Source organism: Botryllus schlosseri, chromosome 2, assembly GCF_051294905.1.
Source record: "Botryllus schlosseri isolate E-star chromosome 2, Bs_hap1, whole genome shotgun sequence".
NCBI classification, from domain to species: domain Eukaryota; kingdom Metazoa; phylum Chordata; class Ascidiacea; order Stolidobranchia; family Styelidae; genus Botryllus; species Botryllus schlosseri.
In genome coordinates this window covers 22778433-22804726 of record NC_137237.1, presented here as the reverse complement: position 1 = coordinate 22804726, position 26294 = coordinate 22778433, and the positions used below count along the sequence as shown (strand labels likewise).

At 40.4% G+C, this 26294-nt stretch overlaps 3 protein-coding genes across 4 annotated transcripts in view; 2 read left to right on the top strand and 1 right to left on the bottom strand.

Annotated features, from left to right (window-relative positions):
• Positions 1 to 4680, bottom strand: part of LOC145434168 (multidrug resistance-associated protein 1-like) — a 30925-nt gene extending 26245 nt beyond the window's left edge. For both annotated transcript variants that reach the window (XM_080311485.1, XM_080311484.1), the window contains exons 1-6: positions 4456 to 4680; positions 3695 to 3871; positions 3512 to 3637; positions 2362 to 2502; positions 1662 to 1927; positions 742 to 870 (exon numbers count right to left, since the gene is read on the bottom strand). In XM_080311485.1, coding sequence (XP_080167611.1) covers positions 742 to 870; positions 1662 to 1927; positions 2362 to 2502; positions 3512 to 3637; positions 3695 to 3871; positions 4456 to 4491 — 875 coding nt within the window. In that variant the 5' untranslated portion in view covers positions 4492 to 4680. The remainder of the gene's footprint in view (positions 1 to 741; positions 871 to 1661; positions 1928 to 2361; positions 2503 to 3511; positions 3638 to 3694; positions 3872 to 4455) is intronic.
• LOC145434183 (serrate RNA effector molecule homolog) overlaps positions 1 to 26294 on the top strand; it is a 356705-nt gene that overhangs the window by 149971 nt on the left and 180440 nt on the right. The window lies entirely within an intron of this gene.
• Positions 18130 to 26219, top strand: LOC145434167 (uncharacterized). The gene is made up of 8 exons (XM_080311483.1): positions 18130 to 18271; positions 20950 to 21039; positions 21109 to 21249; positions 21312 to 21398; positions 21463 to 21651; positions 22611 to 22784; positions 24967 to 25026; positions 25694 to 26219. The coding sequence occupies exons 1-8, from the start codon at positions 18199 to 18201 to the stop codon at positions 25717 to 25719; spliced, it is 840 nt and encodes a 279-aa protein (XP_080167609.1). The 5' UTR covers positions 18130 to 18198; the 3' UTR covers positions 25720 to 26219.

The following is a 26294-nucleotide window of genomic DNA, read 5'->3' as shown; positions in this document are numbered from 1 at the left end:
GCATCTGATAAGTGCAAAGCATAACCGGCTGATTCCGCCAATCCCTAGAGCATTCAAAACGTCACCTATAGACTACAGCTTCAGCCCAATAAGATCACACAAAGTATAGTGTCATTGTTAAGCTATATATATTTGTATTCACTGATGATGGATGCATACTGAAACGGGGAATTCGCTCAACACTTGCATAAGCGCCTTTGCTTTATCTCGATGAAAACACGGCATGTAGGCTTCAGCCGTTTCCTTCACACTAAAGCAGTTGTGCTGTAAAAGCTTCTGGGAAGCAGGTGTTGTTTGTTCATCATGTATTTCGTAACTCAACATGTCGTGAATCAATTTTAAATCACCACCTGCCAAAATACTAACAATGCGCACTCAGAATCCCCGCCGGTAGCAGACTTCTTGAACACCTAATCAGCAAGCTGCTGCTGGCGTGATCATTGAAGCATAGACGATTAGCCAATCAAGAGCCGTGGTTGTTTGATTACTAGTCTTCTCGCCGTTCTATGGTCGGTGGCACGCCCATTCTTGAGCAGCTTCTTTCAAACGCTTTGACCGAAATCTTAACGGCATTTCTGTAAGCTTCTTTCAGGCTAATTGTTGTTTTTTATCAATAATCTATAGAATGAGACAAAATCACGGAGACTTTTTAAGATTTTCCAAATTTTGGACAACCCTAATGGTCGTGTACACCGGCTTACGTGTCGCGTTGAATATTACCGAAGTTGGGAGCATTCTTACCCTTTCCTTTTCAGGTAGGCGTTCCAATTCTTTAGGAAGCTGTCAGCAACATTACCGGCTTCGTCCACCTTTTTCAAGCGCCACAAATCCTCATCCACAATGGGTCTTTTGTAACCCAAAATGATCATTCTGAAAATACCAACAAGTGTCGGAAATTGCAACATCTGTCAAGATATTCACAACTAAGCGTCACAGCCGAAATCGTAACAAAAACAATTCTCAAACTGATTAAAGACGAGTGTTGAAATTCGAGTATTCGGTGCAAACTGTCGATATAGCCTAAACGTGATATTGCGACACCAAAAGTTCCTCCTGGAGGGCCAAAAAAGAGCAAGTACATACGCCTACACAGCAATGAAGTACCCAAAGAAGGTCGTAGGTTCTGGTGGGCGAAACCACTCCGATTTCAAAATGTTGATATTATCACCGATATTTCTTAGCTCATTCAGCTGATCGTGGAGTGTGTGAATATGGAGCTTATACCAACTTGCTTATATCATGTGTGTAACATTGCCTACGCGAGGAAGATAATGATTATTATGATCCTGATCGGCATTTACGTGTTAAAATATTTTTGAAACTTGTCCCTTTTTTCTTGGTTGGGTATCTTTTTTAAATATGTACATGTCATGAGAATTATTTATTCTGTGGAATACTAGATAGTGGATGTCACAACCCAATCCATAGAACGTACAGTTAAAACTACGTAGTGTTGACGGAACGGATCACTGCCCAGCACACATTGAAATTGTTAGCAGGTTGACCGATATGTTGTTACAATTCCTAGAACAGGCAGAGATGGTCATTGGTCAACAGACACCGCCACATGGTCCAGGGTGTGACACTAATCAGGAAATGGAGAACGTCAGCATCTCGACAGATTACAACAGACGAAGACAACCGTAAAATCGCAGCCATACCCCGTGAACCACCAGAACGTAATTTTGGACAGGAAAGTGGTCGCCAGCTCCGGCGATCTTGGATGCTTCTTTTCCTTCGCTGCGGAATCCTGACGTTTCAGCAATTCGCTGCTTTCTGCGTCTGTCGCAGGCACTTTGTCACACTCGTCCTCGTTACAGAAGGACGGCGCTGAATCCAAGAACCAAGACAAGACGAAATTCACCACGACCAGCACATAGGAGACCACAAACGTGCAAATCCGCAACACGTCGCCGTCTGATAGGTCCTGTGAATGAAAAAGTTTGAGTTGCCAGTGAATATGACGCCCGGACACAACCAGAGGTAGTCACAGTAGTTGTCGATCGATGATACCCAACTGTACTCTACCTGAGTGCAAGTAGAAGTAGCTGTTTTAAAGTACAAAAAAGTAAATTTGCTAGCCTGGGTCTTATCTAAAAATTGAAAATTTCAAAGTGAAAGTATTCTAAAATCGCAACCAGAAGTAGTCAAAGTAGTCTGCATTGCTACTTAAGTAGAAGTAGATGTAAGGTCGTAATTATCTGCTCAATTACAAGTGGTGATATGAAAGACACTCTAAAAATCCAAAACTACGTCAAGTAGAAATACAAAATCATGGAAGGTCTGTAAATTTCTCAAGCAAGTAGTAGTAGAAGTATAACTCCTTTATCACTGAACACCTCTGCACACAACAGAATGTACCTCCGACTCCACCGCGAGCTGAATTTTTGCTTTCAACGGCATGATCCAGCTGATCACGCACAGCAGCCAGTATATCAACAAGTAGCCAGAGTTCCTTATTCCTTTCAACCTTTCGTAATTGATGAAGAATGATGCTAAAGCCTGTTGAAAACAGTGTAACTGGAAAGACGGCTATCGCAAACCAAACTGTGGAAAAGTGTAACTAATCTATTAAGAGACAGAATACTTGAGAGCATCTTGTTATGTTATACATCATGGATAGATTAGTGTGTATGATATTGAATGGGAAAAATGTTATATTTGATTTGAATACCATCGAGAAATTTGAAAATAAAGATATGTCAAGCATTAACTCTGGATCAACAAGTTACTCACACTAATCAGAAATTCAGAATACTATCTACTCATCTCTAATATGTAGACCTAGTCATTGGATGTCCGCATCAATTTTGCCCGGATTGTCACAAATCATTCCACTTAGAGTATTGTAGTTGGTTATCATAGGTATGATGGTATCAACCCAGTATCAGAGACATAGGTGGTTTACTTCATAAAGTCACCCCCTCCCCTGACTCATTTATGATGGGATCTGATTACATTGTAAAGATGAGTAGACAAACATGTTACCTATATCTATGCTATAGGAGCATTGGATACATATGGTGTTTGTCAAATTACTCCTTATCACATTAATAAAGATTATCCTTTCTACTGGATGACAGAGTATATTATATTAAGGAATTAATTTTGTCAGTCTCTTTTAGAGGTTAAGCCGGTCTCATACCAATCAAACTTTGAATATCCTCATTTGTTAGGGATTCCAATGATTTTTCAACGTTATCACACTTGTTTACAGTAATCAACAAGTCAAAATTTGATGGAAGTTGGACCAGTATAATTGCCAGACGGGACATAGCAAGTTTCCCATATAAAAATTAAACCAATAAAAATTCTTGATCCGATGATAGGTTAGCTTAGAAACAATAGAAAGTCAATTCGAATAAAATAATTCAATGTTAATATTCATTATAGGCAATTCATATCCATGTAAGTTCAATAAATGACGTTGATTTTGTTCTATTGAAATAGTTTAGGCAATTATACTATTTCTCTAGGACCATGATTAGGCAATAATCATTATCACACGTACCATTGTAGATCCAAGTAGAAGAGGTGACACAAGATCGACCCCGTAAACAGTGAAATCACGGCCCCATTCCCACAATCCACGAAATAAGTCAATCCAGGCAAGTAACCATAACAGAAGTGTCACAACCTAGGAAGAGCAAGCAATTATTACTGAGTGAATATCAATCGGAAAGAGATTGCTTACCATCTTAGCCTTGAATAGTTTCGAGGCTGGGATATTGTTGCTTGGCACTTTGCGCAGATAGAAAAAATACAAAACACCGACCAGCCAGAAATAGTATGCAGGGAAAAGCACAAAAATTAACAGGTTGAAGCAGTTGCTAAACCTTGGATCCGGACCTCCGAGACTTTCATTTTGGTTCTGAAAAATACAACAGAGCAGTTCGTGTCAGTTTCCACATAGAACGATGCATCATGCATCAATGCAGATTGTTCGTATCAGTTGCAAAGTGTTAGCTTGGTGTTGTACCAAACTATACAGTAGATGCCTGCTGATGACATGACTTCCATGACAAAGTGTTGCAGCAGATTATAATAATCAGTCGAAATGCCAATACATCGTGTACATCAATGACTATAATAAATCATTTCAGAGAAAGGCTAATTATGAAGTAATTGGGATCGGCAAAATTCAAAGTTGACAAATGATACATTCCTTCATGCAAGTGCGCTTGCATCATAATTTTGCCAGAAAACATGCATAGCGTTGCTAATCTAAACCTGTTATTCAGATTACCAATTATTCTTTAAATATTGAAAAATTATAAAAAAAATAGTTTTGGGTGTCGTCATCTCATCATCTTAGCTAGAATGGATAGAGTAAAAGCTCTATTGGTAGGCCTACTATAGATTTGGGAATGGACTTAAATACAGATGAAAAATTCGTGAATGGTTAAGTAGAATATTATGGTGTACATTAGGACCTTCTTAACACATTATACTTACAAAGAATGTCTCTCCACAAAAGTCTTCAATCGCCATGTCAAATTGATTGGCAATTTGAAATCCGACAAGGAATAATAAAAATGAAATCCAAAGATTCTTTCTTGATTTTCACAACTTCTTATTGAAATGTATCAAAACAGTAGCAGTAAAATATTCTAATGAGCTAACATTGCAACAATTATATGCAACAGGCCCCCTGTGAAAAAGAAAAAGGAACACATCCAGTAAATCCTAGAATCACATACAACCATTAGCAACATTCTACGGGTTCTAATTAGACGATATTTAGCATGGTATATAAAGAAAAACTAAATTTTGTAATTCGATACTGTATAGATGCTCCTCTAGTCATCAGTCCTAGTTTTATAATCTTAATAGTATTAGCACCTCATAATTAATGTGAGGTCTGATGAGGAATCCATAATTCAGTACCGGTATACAAATTTCATACTTCTTGACCTAACGAATAATATAAATATTATGACAACCCATTTAATGTACGACTATGATTGCATTGCAGACAGTACACACTGTAGTAAAACATTGTTATTGCTGACGTGCGTGTCTACGACTGTACGGTATACAACACATAACTAAATATCGCTAACGAAACCGTCAAATGCGCGGCAAAGTTGTTTGCACTTCTACATCGACAATACTCACTACGTGAACCGGCGCTGTGCCGGCTCGCTAAATACAAGTAGCTGAATTTCACCAGCGTATTATTCCGCAACCAAAGAATACAAATACATTCTGTGAGCCCAACCAGGCAACCACTGCCCTAGACTGGAACAGTGGCTGTTATCGGCATAAAGTTGAGCGTGAGGTTGCCACCAATTCCACTCTGACCACTGCCTATTCTGGACTGCTACTCGCTGACGAACATTTTACGATCCAAACTTTGAACCTGAACATAAGACAAACACAACGTAAGGAGAACGACGCTCACGCCTTTCTGCCGGTCTGCACTAAAAATGCCGAGTCACGCCTTCCGTAACCTTCGTTACACTATTGAGTACTCTATAGTTACACCATAGTGTCCTATATGGTGTCGGCACAAGCAAATCTCACGCCTCAGTCAAATTGTATCACGTCACAATTTCCATTTGGCTACAGGCAATTTGACGGTCATTTTTGACCGGCTTGGCGAGCACTTAATTTGGTAAAACAGGTATCAATCGAAAGCTGACTCTGCACTGACTACGAAAATATAAATTTTACTCCGCTCGTGGCCTTGGAACTCCCACAATCAGCCTCGAATTTTTCATTGTTATGAAGATTGGCATTGGGACGCAACAATGCTGTCTGGCGAAACGAGAGAGTAGCTCAAGAGAAAAAGAGCCAGACAGCATTGTTCACCATTGTTGCGTCCCAATGCCAATCTCCATAACAAAGGGCCACGAGTGGAATAAAATTTATATTTTCGTAATCAGTGGAGAGTCAGCTTTCGATTGATACCCGTTTTACCAAATTTAATGCTCGGCAAGCCGGTCAAAAATGACCGTCAAATTGCCTGTAACCAAATGGAAATTGTGACGTGATACAATTTCACTGATGCGTGAGATTTGCCTGTGTCGACACCATATAGGACACTATGGTTCCATGTTTAATTTCTATAGTTACACCAATGAGCAATATAACGCTAGAGAGCGTCAGTCAGTCATCTGTGAATATTTTATTCCTTAAAAAACACGACAATATCACGATATAATGAAAATATAGAAGGTGTCCAAACGACTTGGAGTAGTGTTTTATATGATTACCAGTGAACTTGGCACTTGGTGAATTCGGCCCCACGAACTCGGCAATTGGTGAGGCCGAAACATTTTGCACTTCGTTAGCTGATATAATCAAGATTTACCCTCGAAATCTTGTCTCCCAACTACGTATCGTATAGAACAGTGGTTCTCAACCGCCGGTCCGCGGACCGGTGCCGGTCCGCCAGGTATTTTACAATCTTATACCTTAATTTCAAGATGCAAAATGTTGAAGTCCTGTCAATTAATGAGATAAATAAAACACCAACATCAATTTAGCGAAATATATTGGTATAACGCCATTTTAATAATATTCAATAAGGAGTTGGTAAACCTTACGTAATTCCCTGAACTGAGACCCGATAAGACCTTTGTGAGTCGTATATTTTGTCGTGTGAACGTAGATAACAAAATATGAAATCGTACGATGTTTTGTGCATGTACTCTCTCGTGGCTATGAGAGATATGCGTATGTAATACTTAGGGCTGGGCATAATGATTCGAGTACTCGAATCTGAATCGAGTAGCAATTTTAATGATTCGAGTCGAGTAGTAAAATACGATTTTTTCGAGTACTGAAATTATACGCTCCTCGCCGCTGAAAGTTAATTTATCAACAAGAATTATAGTTTTGATACTAATTTTCAGAGAGGAAGCCTTGAAACCTTGACTGGTCGTACCGTAGCGTACAATCAGCACCGTAACTGCCGCACCCCAAACCCCCCAATTGGGGGGGGCCCGAGCTCGAAGGGGGCCCAAAATTATTTCGTGAATTAGCATAAATCCTAAAGTATTTTTTGAAAATTTATGCCAATTTTTCAAAATTTTCTCGCGCTGAGCGCGAATTCAAGAAGCCATTTATCTTTATTATTGGGTATTAGGCCATTACCGCGCTACGACCCACCAAGACCTACAATCAAGTTTTAGGCCATATAACATGCGACTCCAAGAAGTGTGCCAGAACGATCGGCAGCGAGAAAACCTTGGCCGAAAAGGTCTATGCCCTTATGCTGACCGAAGACTGCGTTCTGTATATAAAATACACATAGGTTTAATTGTACATAGGCGCCTAAATGACTGATGCCGAATGTTCCTCTCTTTGCAATCTGAGCCTCACAAGACAAATACCATTCCGCTGGGAAAAAAATTATGCCAGTGACGAAATACCAATTTGAAATCGTATAAGTCTCGTAGTTTAGAAGCCTACGTTTGGGCGATTCTATATGTTTTGATATAGCAGACTGGAAGTCATGAAATAACATCATGTAACGAAGTCATACCAGCGGGTCCGTCCGCCAGCAGATGTTTAAATATTATTTACGGGCCATCCCGTTTTCAAGACACTTCACTCAGCTCTACCGGTAAATCTAATTACGTGAGTAGAGAGGAAAATAAATTGATAGCATAATATATATGCAATCGCCGATCTGATTGACCGATTTTATCATAAATTATCGAAAATTTTCGCGCTTAGCGCTGGCTCACAATACACTACAGATTATTTCGTGACAAACGCAAACAACGTGATGGGGGGGGTCGTTGTATCACCCTATGGGAGCCCAAGACCCACGTTTTTGGGGGCTTGACGAGGTGCTGTTTCGTTCCTGCCAACGGGTATACGCCTGAAGATGTTTAATTATTAATGGAGTGGTCCTACCTTTTCAAACACACCTCACTCAGCTCTACCGGCAAATCTGATTACGCGAGCAGAGAGAAGATAAAAATTTATAACAATATAGGCAATTCCCGAGCATACTGACCGATTCAATCATGAATTCTAGAAATTTTTCCGCGCTTGGCGCGCTCAGTCGACAACAGCTGATTCACTAAACAAACTCCCAATGAATTAGATAAATGGCGGTAAACAGTGTACGCCGGAGGGGGGTCTGGGGGGCGAAGCCCCCCAGAAGTTCGGTCTATAACCCTATGGGGGGCCCAAGACCAAAGTTTTGGGGGGGGGCCTGACGAAGTGCTGTTACGGCCCTGCGTACAATACATAGTACAAAGCTACAAACGTTACTGGGAATAACGCATTTCTGAAGTCATGATCATTCCACAACATTGCCACCCAGTGAAATGAAATCAGTGTGGTCCAAAAAATACCTAGTTATCTTTAATATGATGGATAACGGACATTACATTATTTGTGGTGGCATAAAAGGTACATATTTGTACTTTGAAATACTGTATTTGGGTATGACGTCATGATAAGTGATACTCGATTACTCGACTCGACTCGAAGCAGAATACGTGATTCAGAATCGAATCACCCGAGTACTCGATTTTGCCCAGCCCTAGTAATACTACGTAGAGATATTCATTCATTCATTCATTATTCGCTGATTCGGAAGTCCGTTGCATTGCCGTACGTGATTCAATAAAGTTACAAGTCGTGGAGACAGAAACAAAATACATTAGTCCGTGTGATCATCGAATACGTGTGCAATAGACAGGCTTCGTGGTACGTCAGCCAACAAGGCCGTACGGCGTGGTTACGCCGGTCCGTCGAAAGAAGAAACACGCAGCGAATTGTAAACGCAACCTTCTGGAGTCAGATTACACAAGTATAACATTCGCTCTGCGTTATAATCAACATATTCAGAACTTCGTGAGGTATTATTAGGCTTGAAGACTGTTCGATTTATCTTGAAGTTCAAGCCGTCTCCTTTGAAGAGATGAGAACGACAACTAAAAGCTGACTCGCTAAACCTCGCAGATTGTACGATCATTCGTTTTGGATTCATTCATTTTGTGGATAATCCCGTATGGCCGTATCGCTGTTGCCAGGTGTTTTCGAGCGGCAATAGTGGGACATGAGCAAGATAGCACGTCAAGGTGGTCGGTCCAGTTTTGGGACCAAGTACGTACCTTTTGGTCTAGTCACAAGCAATGATTCCACTTAAAAAAGGTCATCACTTCGGCTTTCTTGTGCGCAGCTTTGAGCGTAGAGACCGTGTCAGCACTGCGCAATTCCGCACGCACGCAGCTAAGAGGTATCAGTAATCAGTATGGCAAGTTTTTGTTGCTTTCAAATCCGACGAAAGGTGCATTTATTTTTCACAAAAGTTGCCGTTAAAAGTTGCATTCATTTTTCACAAAAGTTACTCTACAAAGTTGCATTTATGGACAAGTTCCTCGAAATTATGAGGGTGTAAGATACTCAAATCGATCTGTATCCAGGCACTGTAGCAAAACTCAGTGTTGGCGACTTCGACAAAATCAATAGCCTGAAAAAATTGACCCAATGAAAATATAATTAGCCTAGCCTGAATATACGTCAAATCAGAAAGCTCCTCAAATTTAAACGACAGTGACATATTCAAGCGATCTATTTATATATAGTGCCAAATATTTCCAGTAAAAAGTTAGATGTATGAAAAATCACAAAATATATTGCAAAAATGTGCATGAAAAATCAAAAAAATTTGCATGAAATATCGTTAAAGTTGAAAAAAATTGTCAGAAAAAATGGAGAAAAGTTGCAAAAAGTTGCGCTATAGCAGTGCTCGGGAACCTTTTTCGACCGAAGAGCCATATTGGCTCAATATTTTCAATTGTAACTCCCAAAGAGCCATACATGTCAATCAACTGTTACGTCACAATTGAACAGCCGTGACGTATTGGTAGCACCATATTTCTCGACGTAGATAAGGAAGACAATGTTTATTTTAAAACTGCATTGTCCTACAAGTGTCGCCATATCTGCTATTCTCTTTCAATCAGTTGAGAACCACTGGTATAGAATACCGTGAAAATCAACTAATATCAATAGCGTCTTTTGCGTAAAATCTGCTATGCGTCGGCTAGTTTCAATTTAGCGCACATCTATAGTCGATTTTGATAAGGCAATCACACCCTGATCATTGAGTGTTTGAGTGATGGCCTTGAAACTTGGTACATCGTTTGCAGATATTATCAGGATATAGCCTACCATGCGAAATCTTTTCTCCCAACTACGCATAGAACACCGTCTAAATCAACACATATCAATGTCGGACCAGATGCGTGGAACAGTATCCCGCCGGCCATCCGACAGTCGACGAGCATGTCCACATTCAAGTCTAAATACAAGCAATTACTGCTAAATAAATACAGTCCATCCTCAAGATTACCGGACCACGACTGACCTATCGATCTCGCTTCCCATGACATGCCGCCCGATTTCTTGTAGTTTTTTTCTATACTATATTCTTTACTTTCATTCAGTGTGCATGCCTCCTCTTTGCATCGCCTAGGCCAGGGGTTCTCAAAGGGTGGGCCATGGCCCACTGGTGGGCCACAGAGCATTTTGAGGTGGGCCACAGAGCTATTTAGAAAATTTCAGAATTAAGTTCAGTTATATTTCTTATGTTATTCGCTAAAAATATATTCGTATTATCTAATTATACGTAGGCTATACATATAGCTTTTCATCCGACTCTGATTAGACGTAGTGGCACGTATGAAGTCAGCTTGTACAAATCGAAAACGTTCGGGAGAAACGGTGGCTTTTTCTACTGGCTATGACAACCTACAGCTAACAGCAACTAAAAAAAATCAAGCGTATAATAGGCCTAACTGGAAGATGATGCTGAAGTAACCAAGTATTCCATTCCAGCAGGGTCATATGTCGTATGCCGTTGAAAGGGGTATGCAATGAACTCGAAATGAAATGCAATTGATGTGCAGATTTACTGTACTTCGGCAGGCCGTATTATTGCAAGCTAAAAATAGCCATAATTGCAAATTATTAGCAACTTCTGGCGGAGGTATACTGCACCGCCGCAACGAATCTTAATGGATTGAGGATTTAACGGAGGGCATTAATCTTGGAAGTCGGTTTAAAATGTCCGGCCTGGAAATCATTGTACATAATGAAAGAGTCGTCACAGGAATGGATTGCATCATTGGATTGAATATTCTGACTTCGTAGCTTCAGTTGCTTTGGTACAAGACATACAAAGTAGCCTACATCATGCATATTGAAAAATCTTTCTCCATTTCTCTGCAGTACCCCATTCACCAATGAATTGTTCAATGCTGGCCCAGAATGATTATAATATTCCCCACAATAGCATCACTAATTCCTAATCGCACAGTGCGGGGATCTCATCATTGTGTTTCGCGACGCGAATGGAGCAGCGGACGAAAATAATCTAGTTAGGAGTTTTAGCACATGATCTACCAGAGCCGTAACTGCCGCACCCACACCCCCAATTGGGGGAGCTCGAAGGGGTTCAAGATTATTTCGTTGGTCGTTTATTGGAGGATATTTATTCAACTAGAATTTTTTTTCGCGCTTCGCGCGATTGCATATCCTGGGAGATCGAGATTTAAATATCATTAGTTTGCGAAAAATGCGCATATTTTAGAGAAATAGGCATATCGGCGCTGTCCATGACCACGCGTTAAACAGGATTATGACCGTAAGATATCAGGTGGGCCACAGCACATTTATAAACCGGAAAATGGGCCACGGCCAAGAAAGGGCTGAGAACCCCTGGCCTAGGCCAAGGTGGGTGTCTGATTCCATATACTACTCCAAGTCGCTTCGACATCTTCCTGTCTTTTCATTGTATCGCATTTTTTGTGGTGTATTGATCTGATCAAATTGCTAATAAACCAATGATAATGATGAAGCTACTTTTGCATAAAATCTGCTATGCAGTAAGCTAGTTTCAGTTTAGCGCACACCTATGCATAGCCGATTTGAAAAGGCAATTAACCCTAATCGTTGAGTGTCAAACTTGCTGAAACTTGGCACAGTGTTCGATGACATCGTCAAGATATACCATACTAAATCTTGTGGCCCATCTCAGCATATAACATCGTCAAAATCAACACATACCGATACCGACCTTTGGGTTAAATCACTGCTTTATATGGATCGACAATAATATAAGGCTACTTGACTTCGATGACGAATTTACTGCCCTAATTAATCATTGAGTGACGAGTGACGACCTTGAAACTTGGTACAATATGACGTGATATCATCAAGATGTACCATATGAACTCTTGTCACCCATCTCGATATGAAACATCGTCAAAATCAGAACATACCATTGCTGCAGATGAATTAACAATAACAATGGGGACTATAGGCTACTTAGAAGTGTGTCGAATAGATTTTTTTTCCAGTGTCCACTGTCCACACCCCCTTTGAGTACACGCTGATCATATCATGAGCCGGTAATCTCGAGCGCCGACGAGAGTGCATGTAGCCATGTAGAGAGCGGCAGCAATCTTGGTCTCTAATTAAAACAGAACGGTGTGGAAACATTTTGGCAGCAGCCATATTCCTCAGAAAGTTCCCGTATTCGAACTACAGCTAAAATATGTTTGTGAGTTGCACTATTCCACCCCATCTATCTCTGTGGTACCGACGTTAGTCATGCGATTTTTAGCCGCCCACGGTCAGCTTCATTCATTTTAAGAAAGGAAGTCCATATCATATAACAAGTCAAACCGCATCCGGTGCAGGGTGTTTGATTGTTCGACATTCGTTTATGTAGCAATTATTTTCATCATTTACACGCACCACAATATTGTAACAGAATGGAAAGATCGGAAGATGTCGAAACGGCTTGGTGTAGTCTTTTACATCAGACAGCCACTTTGGCCTAAAACACGGGTGGTCAACCCGTGGTCATGGTCATGGTCACCCATGGGGAAGTTATGAGTGGCCCGTAATTTTGGAAATGAGTTATTTATTATTAATCGCATACACACTTTCTAGTGAACCTGCATTCCGAGATAATTTTCGTAAATTACCATACAATGTAATTGGCAGGTTTATAACAATTTTTCTTCTCACTTTGTGTGTATTTTGTCATTTATTTTACAATTTTAATATGTGTAGGAGACCGGGGACAAATGTAACACGGGGCAAATGTCATCTGGTGTGAACAATTTATTCTAATTTGGTACGGAACAGAAGAATACCATTAGCTTTGATGCCACACAATGTTGTGTCCTCGTTTTGCTACACTATCTTCGGCCCATTCAACAAAGGTATTTTAGCCAGGTCGGTTTCGCACCTTCGAGGTGACCGAATGCCCAAACCATTATGCACGCTGAACTACATCACCTTGGTAGAAGAGGCCGAATATGTGTAGGGAGATGATGGAATGAATGTGTTTCTTGTACACTTTGAGCTCATGCAGAAGGCACGAAGGATGATAATTTATTAAGATGCCAAAAATGCGATGGGGCGTAGCCTGCGGAAGCGTTCAAACTTCTCTTTTTTTTAGTTTACTTCAATAGTACAATTTGTGCTCCCATTATTGTTATTCATTTCGTTTGTTTTTAGTTATAAATAACACTGTTACAATTGCCACGCATGGGCGTTACAATTGCCCCGGGGTACGGGCGATTGTAACATTTGAGCGATGATTTTCGCGACCAAAAATTTCCATGATTGAATATTGATTGAGATCCATTTTAGTTTTTGTATCAACTATCGAGTTGTTGGCTTCTTTATATAAAAGTTTGGAAAAGAAATATTCACGAGAAAAACACGTAATGTTCGAAAATACCAAAACTGTTACAATTGTCCCCGGTCTCCCCTCTCCTGAAAATGAAAATGAAAACGGGTTTTAATTGGTATAGGCCAGTTGTTCTTAACATTTATAACCTCTGGCGAATCCTTACGCTAATCCACAAGCCTTCACAACACCCCGAATTTTCGCTGATCGAGTCGCAAAAACAAACATTTAACCCATTGCACAGCTAACTATCCTAAACTATGAAACAAAAACAGTCTTAAAAGAATAAAACCGTTGAAACATGATTTTCACGCAAAACAAAAATGTTATATTGAGCATTTATTGCAAATCAGTGTGACTTCTGCTGCTAAGCTTTCAGTAGCCAGTACAGAAATGCCAAGTTTCACCTTGAAAAGTGCCATCAGATTGTCAGGTCATCATCATTTTTCATCATCAGGTCGAAACGCAACACCGTGCTACCTATTGCTGACTCGCAAATGAGCAAATAAATATTGGAGATATATTCGGCATTCCATAAAGACGGAGTTTCGATTTTGTAATCCAAACTCCCCACGTACCGTATTAGGACATGGGATCGCGTGAGTATAGATTTCAAGGGACCAGTCGCTGGAAAGCGACCTTACTTGCTTGTTGTAATCGACGAATTCAGTCGTTTTCCTTTCGTCTTCGCCTGCGCCGATATGACGTCGTAGACTGTCATTAGCTGTTTATCGTCATTGTTCGTTTTGTTTGGACTACCTGGCTATGTGCATAGTGACAGGGGTAAGTCTTTTCTGTCTAAAGATGTCCATGAGTTTTTGATCCGAAAGGGTGTTGCGACCAGTCGTACCACTCCTTATCACCCTACGGGTAACAGTCAGTGTGAGCGGGCCAATCAGTTGATATGGAGGTCAATTAAACTTTTACTCGCATCTCACAAATAGCCAGAGAGCGCTTGGGAAGTGGTGTTAGCAGACGCCTTGCACTCTATAAGGTCATTATTATGTACTGCAACCGGATTCACTCCGAATGAACGTTTCTTTTCATTTTGTCGGCGATCGATGCACGGTCAAACTCAGCACCGTAACTGCCGCACCCCAAACCCCCCAATTGGGGGGGGGGGGCGAGCTCGAAGGGGGCCCAAAATTATTTCGTGAATTAGCATAAATTACGGAGTATTTTTTGAAAATTTATGTAGCTTTTTCAAAAAAATTTTGCGTTCAGCGCGATTTCATGTTGCCAAATATCTTCATTATTGGATACTCTTCACCCAAGAAAATATACGCAAGATTTATAGAAATAGGCATATCGGCGTTGGCCATTACCGCGCCACGACGCACGGAGATATAAAGTTTTAGGCCATGTAACATGCGACTCCAAGAGGTGTGCCAGAACGATCGGCAGCGAGAAAACCTTGGCCGAAAAGGACTGCGCTTATGCTGATACATATAGGTATAATTGTCCATAGGCGCCTAAATGACTGGTGACGAATATTCCTGTCTTGGCAATCTGAACCTCACAAGACAAATACCACCCCGCACGGAAAAATTATATGCCGGTGAAGAAATACCAACATGAAATTGTGTGCGTCTTTTAGTTTAGTACGTTTATGCGATTCTACATTTTTTGATATTGCTGAGGTCACGAAATAACATCATGTAACGAAGTCATACCAACGGGTCCGCCCGCCTGAAGATGTTCGATTATTATTTACGGGCTCTACAGTTTCCAAGACACCTCAGTCAGCTCTACCGGTTAATCTGATTACGCGAGCAGAGAGGACAAGAAATTGATAGCAATATAGGCTACATGCAATTCCCGATCTTATTGACCGATTCTGTTATGAATCATCGAAAATTTTCGCGCTTCGCGCGTTATCACTAAAGAGTGCAACTAATTTCGTGGTAAAAGCGAACAACGTGATGAGGGGGGACTAGGTTTATCACCCTATGGGAGCCCACCACCCAAGTACTTTTTTGGGGCCTGACGAAGTGCTGTTTCGTTCCTGCTGACAGGTATACGCCCGGAGATGTTTAATTATTATTATTGAGTGGTCCTACCTTTTGAAACACACCTCACTACGCTCTACCAGTAAATCTGATTACGTGAGCAGAGAGAGGAAAAAAATTGATAGCAATATATATGAAATTCTCGATCATACTGCCCGATTCAATCGTGAATTATACAATTTTTTCGCGCTACGCGCGGTCTGTCGAGAAATCGTAGACACCAAAGGGACACCCAATATAGATGGTTAGTAGCGGTAAACTGCGTACAGCCTGAGGGGGGTCTGGGGGGCGAAGCCCCCCAAAAGTCTGGCTTATCACTCTATGGGGGGCCCAAGACCTACGTTTTGGGGGGGGGCTGACGAAGTGCTGTTACGGCCCTGGCTCAAACTATTCCAGATTGGATGATATCCAGCAAAGATGCTGCGCTCCTGAGGGAATTTGTCCGAAATATAAGCGATCCTCTCTGCGAATATGTCGAGCTCATTGAAGTAAATCCAAAGTATGCCCTTGTAAAGCGCCGAGAAGGTCGTGAAACTACGGTATATCTGTGAAAGACCTTGCTTCATGTCCTCCTCGTGAACGAACAGAGACCTTGCGCTCGAAGTCCGGAACTGAGGAAGATATGCAGATTCCGGAGCGTGAACCTGAACAAGTGGTTGAATAATCGATGCAGTCAGTTGAGAAAGAACGCACGAACACCGATTCTCAAGTAGATCGCTCAGATGAAGTCGATGTCAGTCCGATGTCTGAAGTATCCCTCCGTTGATCCATAACTCGCATTCGTCGGCCTCCTGATAGATATGGAGATCGGGCCTAAATTGTGCGGTTTGCTTTGTTGTTTGTAGCTTTTGTCATTTGTAACGATTTATTTATAGTGTAGTCTTATGTTTAAGAAGGGGTGATTGTGGTTATTATTGTTTCTTCGTAATCTCAATGATTTGTGTTGATTACCCGCACGTTAATACCCTACCTATATATTGGATGTTTTTGTGTGTGTCGCGTTTGGTTGCTTGAGTCTTCGTTTAGTTAATAAAAACCAAACTTGCGTTGAGGTCTTTCAGTACAGATGTTAAGATTACTGGGAAATATTGGTAGGCTACTGAAAAACGGGAATTTATAACACGAAACACAGGCGTGGACAGAACATTGACGTGTGATATCGAATTTCTGATGCTATTTACGTTGCAATTAGTTAGCTTACTCGTATGTTGCTTAAACATCAACACGAGGAATGGGTTGTAACAAATGGGATAGTAACGGATGAATATTTGTAAGGTTTTTTGCATCGCTCATATTTTCCGGCTCGAAAAGTAATATATAGGCCTATACAATGACTATTATAAACCAATACAGGCCTGCATACTCAATTTGTCATTGTCATGCTTGCGTTGAAGATGTCCTTTCGATTCATTGGACTATAACAATAAATATATTGAACTATCCAATAAATCCCTCCGCGATAAACTTCAAAGCTGTGATGGTAGCGTACTATGTATTCGGCCAGGCCTCTTGGCCAGGCATAAGAAATTGTAGTCTAAAACCCATGTCAAACTACTATAAGTTGGAAGTATACTGTAGTGTACTGTACAGTGTACAGCACATATATGAAATTAAAGGTACGAGAAATACTCAAATGAATATATTATTGGGACGAAGAGTCGCAGTCATTTTTGTCAATCGCTGGTCACCGTTTTAAATTGCAACAAGCAGTTGCGTATTCTCGACAAATGCTGAATGACTAATGCCGATGAAACTATTGGTGTGACTTTTGACGTTATAATATGTTGTCGTCATTCGGGTTCTGCATCACTCAGTCTTTGTATCATTTTCTCTCATGTATGACATTGTCAATTAATATATATGTACCTGGTCACTTCTGCCGTAAGCGAACGCTCGTATACCATGGTTGATGTGGGAACTGAGAACGGTATTGACACCGGGCCTTTAGATGGCATAAATCTGTTGGGGAGAAATGATATTTATTGAACCAAATTCGAATTTCCAGAACATTGCAATACAGGGTTAAGGAATACTAAAATATGTTACAAACGTAGAAAGTGATTCCTTGCGTTTCGCATGTGACGTATCTAATTAATGTTTTCCAAAGCCTCGAGCGCCGACGAAACCAAATTCTCACTACAATAATTAGATTCGGTTATCATATCAACAATGACGAAGCACCTCCATTAGCGCTATATATGCAATGCATGCACTTAGACATGTAGATAGATAGATGACCGACGCCAAATATCTTGACAGGCAGTAACATTTACCAAATTTGATATCTTGTCAAATGCCTGGTATTAAAAGTGCACTGTGCTCATGATTAACAGAACTAAATTTTACCCTTTACCCTTACTGCAACTGTGAGATCTACAATTAAAGCTCTACGATATTTAATGAAAGTACAATTGGAATCGGTCATACAACTATAGTTGCGTTCAATTTTTAATTTTTTCACTTACAGTTGAACAGATATATTGACATCTGATTGGCATAGTAACAATAAGCATGATACTCTTAAGATCTGTATTGGCGATTTGGCTTTGCAGTATATTTGCAGAATCACGCTACTACAAAACGCGTAAGTTCAAAATTCAATATGTATCTCTCAGGTTCTTTATATTCTATTTATATATTTATATATATTTATATAGCACGAATACAGCGCAACCTCATTTACATTTATCATCAGGGTATACTTCTACCCATTATGGTGGGTTACTGCAGGGTTGTAACCAAGTCACATGGTTCCGAGTCACGAGTCAATCTTACTTTTGTGGTTTTGACTCGAGTCGAGTCGAGTCATTTTCAATTCATCACCGAGTCGAGTCCGAGTCCAAGTCACCGTTTGAAGGGTCAAGTCCGAGTCATAGTGTTATGACTCGAGTCCGAGTCCAAGTCACGGTATTGAAGTCATGTTCAACTTATGTTTTCAATCCTGCTTGGGTGATATCGAATTCCTTGCTTGCCAAACATGCTTATTTTGTCCCTATCATAGTCTTGGCACATGTTTATTTAGGCAGATAACGGACAGTTCCTGGCCTCATTTACCGATGCTACAGATAGACGAGACAGGCCGCCAATACGATAACTTACTACTCTTAGATCTTTAAATCAAATATCTGTCTTGTCAGTCTGATACATCACACATACAAGCATTCAGTTTTTATTACGAGCACATCGACGACCGCTCACAAATAGCTTATAGAGGATTAACGAATTCATGTCTACATTAGGGCTATTCAAAAATTACTTTTTTTCTCAAATCGCACTGGCTACTTGATAAAATTGTTAGGTGACCTAATTTAAGCCTGCACACCAAATTTGGTTCAATTCCAACCATTAGCCGCATTGCTACATGAGAAGAAAGTTTCTATTTATTATATAAAAATAAATAACAAAAAATTTGAAGATTTTCTGTTCCCCCCATGGAAGTGTTAGAAACTTGGTTTAATTCCAACCAGTAGAAGCGGAGTTATTGCCGTCGAAAAATTTGGATTTGTATAAAATAATATTTACGGTGGGCACCACTATAATAAATAATTAAAGAATTGGTCGCCGTAACGGCGTAAATACTATTTTATTCATAATCCAAATTTTCCGACGGCAATAACTCCGCTTCCAGTGGTTGGAATTGAACCAAATTTGGTGAGCACCGTTTCTATAGATAACCCAACATTTTCATGGAAAAAGGTCAACTTGCCTGCTCAGCTCCCGAAATAGTCGCCGGAGCGTTACTTTAGTGCTGATTTACTGTTATTTTCGTTGAATTTGCCCTACATTTACCAAAAATTCTCAAAAATGAGGACAAAATCTCAAAAAGGAGGCTACTTCTTAAAATTCTTGAATTTTCTAAAATAACTTAAATTTTGCTCAATTCCAACCAGTAGAAAGCAATGCTAAGAGAAAATATTTTGGATTAATTACGAATAGAGACTTTCGAATTTTACCAGCTACCTCATGATATTGTTAGATTGTGTAAAAATATGATTCATAGCAAATTTGGCTCAATTCCAACTAGAAGAAGCGAAGTTATTGGAGTGGAATATTTGGGACATGAAAAAATAGTCGACTTATTACTAGTATGTAATTATATTATATGAAAGCATTTCTCACTAAAAATACTCCATTTATTTTCACATCCAAAATTTTCTCCTCTCATATCATTGATTCTACTTTTAAAAATTAAGCCAGATTCAGTGTTCTTTTTATGCAAAATAGCCATTTCATCAAGTAGCCACCCAGTAGAATAAAAAAGAAGTTATTTTTGATCAGCCCTATTGTACAAACATCACACAACATTAGCCATTCATTATTACTCACGTGCACAATGCACATACCTAACAAAACGTCAAATGGACGGAGGGTATTGTGTGTTTTCAGATACAGTAGATCAAATCAATGAGTTACACTTAAAATACTAAAGTGGAAAGGAGATTGTCGTATATGTTAAAGCGGCATGGCCTCGGAATAAATCCACATCCACTGGATACACGTTCCACTGGTGCGTTAGATGCAGGAATTGAAGAGCATTTTTGAACCACACTGAAGAGTATTAGATACTCATCCATTCTAGTCGCCCAAAAATGCAACGAATTATGGCCTTCAAATCTACACATGAGCTTATCAGTCCCTTCCAAGTAGGTTACTTGACCATCTGAGTCGTTTCATTGGCTCTTATTAAACTTTGATTCGATTGTTTGCTTGTATAATTGAAAAGTCTTGAGTACTTTGATTGCTGAGGATCTATCACCTCTTCATCACTAGCGATGTCGACCGAATTCGTCACATGCGTTGATCTAACCATTGTGATTCGCAAATTTCTTCACCTTCAAGTCATATAAAATAAGCCGAGTCAATGACTTGAGTCGAGTCATGCGTAATGACTCGAGTACAAGTCGAGTCAATCCAAAGATTGACTCGAGTCGAGTCGAGTCATTTTCCCATTTCAAGAAAATGACTCGAGGCAAGTCGAGTCACAAAAAAATCGTGACTCGAGTCTGACGCGAGTCATTACAACCCTGGGTTACTGTTAAGTGTAACGCATTTATTTCACATTCTTGGAGTGAAACACGAATACAGAACCCACTCCTCACCCGGGATGTTCGTCTGTAAGAAGTATAATTAAGTTGACTCGTTTTTACCCGTTGAATTAAGTGTGAAAGCTAAGCTTTGTACAAGAATGTGTTCTTTGCGGTTTACCTGATTTTCACATCACGCCACAGTGGAAATCAGTGAAATACACCGTTTTCGTTACAGCATGCGGACTAAAATCCTGCAGTAGGGGACGAGTGTGCAGGGATGACAGATGCGTCTGCTTGGGTGTCATCGATAGATTCGGCTATTGTGGTTGGTACACACATATTAAAAGTGACCAATTTTCGAGATAGTATAGTGATCGTTTTGGTCATTTCCTAGCACCTCCGGCGATTGTTCTGCCACCTCCAACTCCGATTACCCTTTTCCCTCGAGTGTGCTACTTACAGTGCTCAAGCGACAGAGTCTGCAAAAACGGCGTTTGTGTGTGCAAATCGGGTCGCGAAGTGTTTGGGAAATGCGGTAAGTCCATTCAATAAAATCTCATCTTAAACTCTTTTGCCATCACATATCTCGACTTGCAGTCTGCCCACACTGTCCACCAGACCAATATTGTCAGAACGGAGAATGTGTGTGCAGGACAGGCAATCTTCATAACGGAAAATGTGTTGGTAAAAATATATGACATGACCGCTAACGCACAGCATGTAAGAGTAATTGTCATGTCCCCTACAGTGTGTACTTTCCCGGAAGTCTACAAAGCCTGTCCAAGCAATTGTCCTCCAACGTGTGAAGATAAAGCCGACGACCCAATCCAGTGTACAAAAGAGTGCAATCCGTCCGATTTCTGCGTCTGTGCGGAAGGTTATGTACGCAAAAGCAGAACCGACAGTACATGCGTGAGGAAGGAGGAATGTGATAAAAGTAGGCTATTTACGACTATCAAAGTCATAAAGCGGGTTCTTAAACTTTTTAGACCGCGACCCAAATCTGGGTTTTATTGATATCTCGCGACCCGAGCCTCAGACATCAAAATGACTGCATTTTTAGTGGCAGTATGCGACGACATGTGACGTATAAATCAGAGAGGTTGGAGACAATCAGTTGTACGCAATGCAGTTCTATGAAACATGTGTGACACACGCGATTTCAAATTGGGGTGCATCATTTTCTTCTGCAAGGCCCACATTGAAAGGACGAGGTTATTCGATGCCGACCATTTCGGAGTCCGTGCATGTAAATATTGAAGGTTTTGACCAACCAGCGACGGTCATTTTGAGCCAAGGTGGCGTTAAATTAAACCAGCAATATTTCACAATTGCGCAGAAAGTTATATTCATTTATATAAATTATGCGTACTCAAAACAAATATAGGGTCCGGCAGTTACTGCCCCGCTCTTGCCCTCCCCCGAATCTACCCGAGTAGTTTCCTAGCAAGGTAGAGTTTTCTAGCAAAATCAATGTTTGACAAAACATATCATGACATCAAGCCAATTTGTGTAATAGAAATAAAGTCAGCACATTTTCAAGATCAAGCCATATTGTCGTAACCACATTTCGACGTGTCGCGTTTTTTGACTGTACCTAACACAGGCACCTATACGAAAGAGTATTCGTTCCACGGGAGATCGCGCGATGCGCGAAGAAAACTTTTCGTTGCGCGCAAGAAATTCAGCTAATGTTATGCAGATTAAAAGATCCCTCTGGTGTGGTCTCGACTCAAATTTATACCCCTCGCGACCCATACTTTAAGAACCCCTGTCTTAAAGAAGCCGTGAACTGTACGTAACTTTTATGCATGGCTGAGATTACCACTATCCATTCAATTTTCTAAAGCATCACCAGCTGCAATGCTAAGAAATATACTGTATGAATCCTCGTAGGTTCCGTCTGCACACTCGACAAAGATACAGGTCCGTGCGAGGCCGCTATTCTAAGTTTCTACTACAATAGAAACACACGACGCTGTGAGAACTTTTATTACGGTGGTTGCGAAGGAAATGCGAACAGATTCCAGACTGTCTTTGCCTGCAGGGCACAGTGCGAGAGACCTATAGGTAAGTCCATATGTACAGTACGATTGTGCAGTTGTAAACCATAGGGTACGATGTCTTTCGTTAGCATCGTTCAGACGTTGGGCTGGTTAATGTCGTCTATGGTCAAATCCCCCGGCTATCACGCGAGCTGTATAGTTCAAAATCAAACAAAGACAAGCCAAGAAAATGGGAAATTGATTTTAATGAACTAAATATTTATTTTTCTTGATTTCATTGTATGTGCTGCATCCACGGCCATTTACAGAAGTCAGGCACAGCATTACGGTCTACTTTCGCTGTCATTGGAAGCACAGATGCCACAGCTTGCGATTGACTCCTCTCGTCGGAAGGAATTAGTGACTTGTTCTATCTAGTACAGGGGTTCTCAGCCCTTTCTTGGCCGTGGCCCATTTACCGGTTTGAAAATGTGCTGTGGCCCACCTCTTATCTTAGAGTCATAATCCTGTTCAATGTGTGGTAATCGACTGCACCGATATGCCTATTCATCTAAAATATGCGCATTTTTTCTCTTAATTTACTGATAAAATTAAAATCTAGACGACCAGGGATATGAAATCGCGCGGAGCGCGACAAAAATTTTCGAGTTGAATAAATATCATCCAAACGACCAACAAAATAATCTTGGGCCCTTATCCAGCTCCCCCAATTGGGGGTTTGGATGCGGCAGTTACGGCCCTGGTAGGTCATAGGCTTAAACTCATGTGTATATTTATGATCGTCCGCTGCTCCATTCGCCTCGCGAAACACAATGATCAAATCCCGGCATCCACTGTGTGATTGGGGTTTTAGTTCCACTATTGTGGGGAATAATATAATCGTTATAGGCCAGCTTCAACCAATTCATTAATGAATGGGGTACTAGTACTACAGATGAGTGAAGAAAGAGTTTTTTATTATGCATACTGTACAATGTACATTGTATGTCTTGTACCAAACCAACTGCAAAGATTAATGCACTCTGCGTAATCCTCAATCCATTGCGATTCGTTGCGGTGGGGCAGTATACCTTCACCAGAAGTTGCTAATAATTTTCAATTATGGCTATTTTTGTCGTACAATAATACGATCTGCCGAAGTGCAGTATACATCTATTACACTTGATTCCGAGTTTATTGCACACCTCTTTCAACGGCATACGGCATATCACCCTGTCGAAATACTTGGTTACTTCAGCATTACCTTCCAGTTATCATATACTCGAAATTACTTCAGTTGCTGTTGGCCGTAGGTTATGTCATAGCCAGTGGAGAAAGCCGACTTGTACATGCTGACTCCATACGTGCCAAAGTTTATGAATACATTTTTAGCGTTTAGCATAACAAATATAACTAAACTTACATTAATTCTAAAATTTTGTAAATAGCTTTCTGGCCCACCTCAACGTGCTCTGTGGCCCACCCTTTGAGAGCCCCTGATCTAGTACATATACAGTTGCCGTGCAGTGATCCATTCAACATAGTCAATTCGGTAATCTTAGCGCTGGCGACCACACCTCAATTATCGGAATGGCCATGATAGATTAACGCAGTGGAGATTTATATACGTTGCCAAAACCGTTGAATAGGGATAGACTCGCCTATGGCGTCATATGCGTCAACATTCACAGTAAACTCAATTAATAGAATATTATATTGTCACTTTCTGTATAGGCCTATTTAGCTGATAAGTAGGGCGATTTTAAAGAGGGAAGATTTTGATCTAAAAAATCAAAACTTCGGCATTTTTTTACCTTAAAAAACTTAATTTTGACCAAATTTTGACCTCATGCATAACAATTTTTCGTCATGCGCTTCTTGATATAACAAAAGATGCCCACGCAGTCTTGCTTCAGTTACGATATTGCGGTACGTTCAGCATAGCACCATGTCAACCTATTTGTTTCATTTGGCCGTTTATAATTCACAATGAGCAGATAATGAGCCGTCAACGGCAGCGGTAGGCCTATTAAGTAGGCCAAAAGATGCAAAATGTCAAATGATAAGTTCACATTATACAGTGCAAATAATTACGATACAAACGAAATGCAGGTGGCAAAAAAATTGACTTTGTAAACAATTTTGACAATTTTTTGACCTAACGCTACTATTTTGACAAACTTTTGACATGTCAAAAAATCGCCCTACTGATAAGTTTCTTTTACAACCTGCACACATACAAATTGGATTCTGACTGTCGATTTCAGATCTTTGCTCTCTGAAGTTTTGTCCGTTCGGCATGGGCTGCAAAGAGGGACAATGCGTCAGTAAGTGAAAGAGTTAATATGAGCAGTAAGCACCAGTGCCGTAGCCTACACTTTCTTACCGTAACTAGACCATCACATCATAGTTCGTAAGACAGAGTTACTTCATAATATCGGCTGAAAACTATCGAAAATTCATTCTCTGCGTAAGTGCTTGATCGCGTCGAGAACTCGCGACAATGCAGCAATACGTGCCAGAAATTTCGTAAAGGTTTAAGAAGCGATGCCGGAAGACCTCGATATCACATAAGTTGGACTGAAATAGTACAGCTCGCGAAAATAATTTTGCTGTTGTTCGAATACGGTAGCCATTCTCAGAAAAAAACATCTGCTGCCGAATTCGCTGCCTAGTGCCTATCCAGTTGCGAAATTTCTGGCAAGATTTCTTTACTGTTGCACTTGCATAATCCATAGATTCTCGCTGCGACCTCCAGTTTGCAGTTCAGTTACTATATGTATAGTTTATCGTTCGTGTGATACATGATGCGTCACTCACTTTGCTTTGCTTCCACGTGATACAGCAGCAAGGAGATTTGATGCAATTTGAGACTGTGTCATATTTAAAGGGCAGATTCCCTTTAAAATTTAAAGTCTAGATGATACAATTAGCTTCAAGCTCTGGGATGCCTGAATAAAACCTTTATAACTGATCTTGAACTTGTACTTTCAGGGCATTGTCGTCCCGGGTACTGCTGAGCTGGCGGCGTCTGTCTCTCTCTCTCTCTCTCTCTATGCCATCGAACTTGATCGTACGAATTGGTTGTTTTCGTTATACATATGTCGATGTAATACTTACACCATAACCGCATGTTTGTTTAACTCGTATTGTCGCGAGTGATATAAATACATGTAATGAAAAGTAGCCTAGGTAACATTACACGCCTGTTTTTCAAGCAATATCATAACTTACATCATGTTTGGAACATTCTCGTGATTCGATTTGTAAAGGGGACATCTTGCACAGATAAGCAAGATAATAAATACTTTACTTAATACCTTACGATCTTGATTTTTTTCATCAATACTAGATGCTATATGTCTCTCCGTGTATTGTATTATCCAATATAACATTCAACAGTATAATTATGATTCTCATTCTTTTTTTTTGTTACCACTATCGTAGAATAACTTGTACCAGCGTGTACTCAAAGGTGGTGTGGACACCGAGAAAAATACACTTCGTCACGCTCTAGTTATATGTAGTCCACTTTGTTACTGACGATCGGTTTGCAGCACTGATTCAATGCAAAAGCCGGTAATGTTATATGCTG

What these genes read in the sequence shown, in the direction of transcription:
- LOC145434167 (XM_080311483.1), top strand. Translation starts at nt 18,199, where the DNA reads ATGATACTCTTAAGATCTGTATTGGCGATTTGGCTTTGCAGTATATTT. An exon ending in CGATAGATTCGGCTATTGTG is followed by an intron (nt 21,040 to 21,108) that starts GTTGGTACACAC and finishes GTCATTTCCTAG; the next exon opens with CACCTCCGGCGATTGTTCTG. An exon ending in TCATAACGGAAAATGTGTTG is followed by an intron (nt 21,399 to 21,462) that starts GTAAAAATATAT and finishes TGTCCCCTACAG; the next exon opens with TGTGTACTTTCCCGGAAGTC.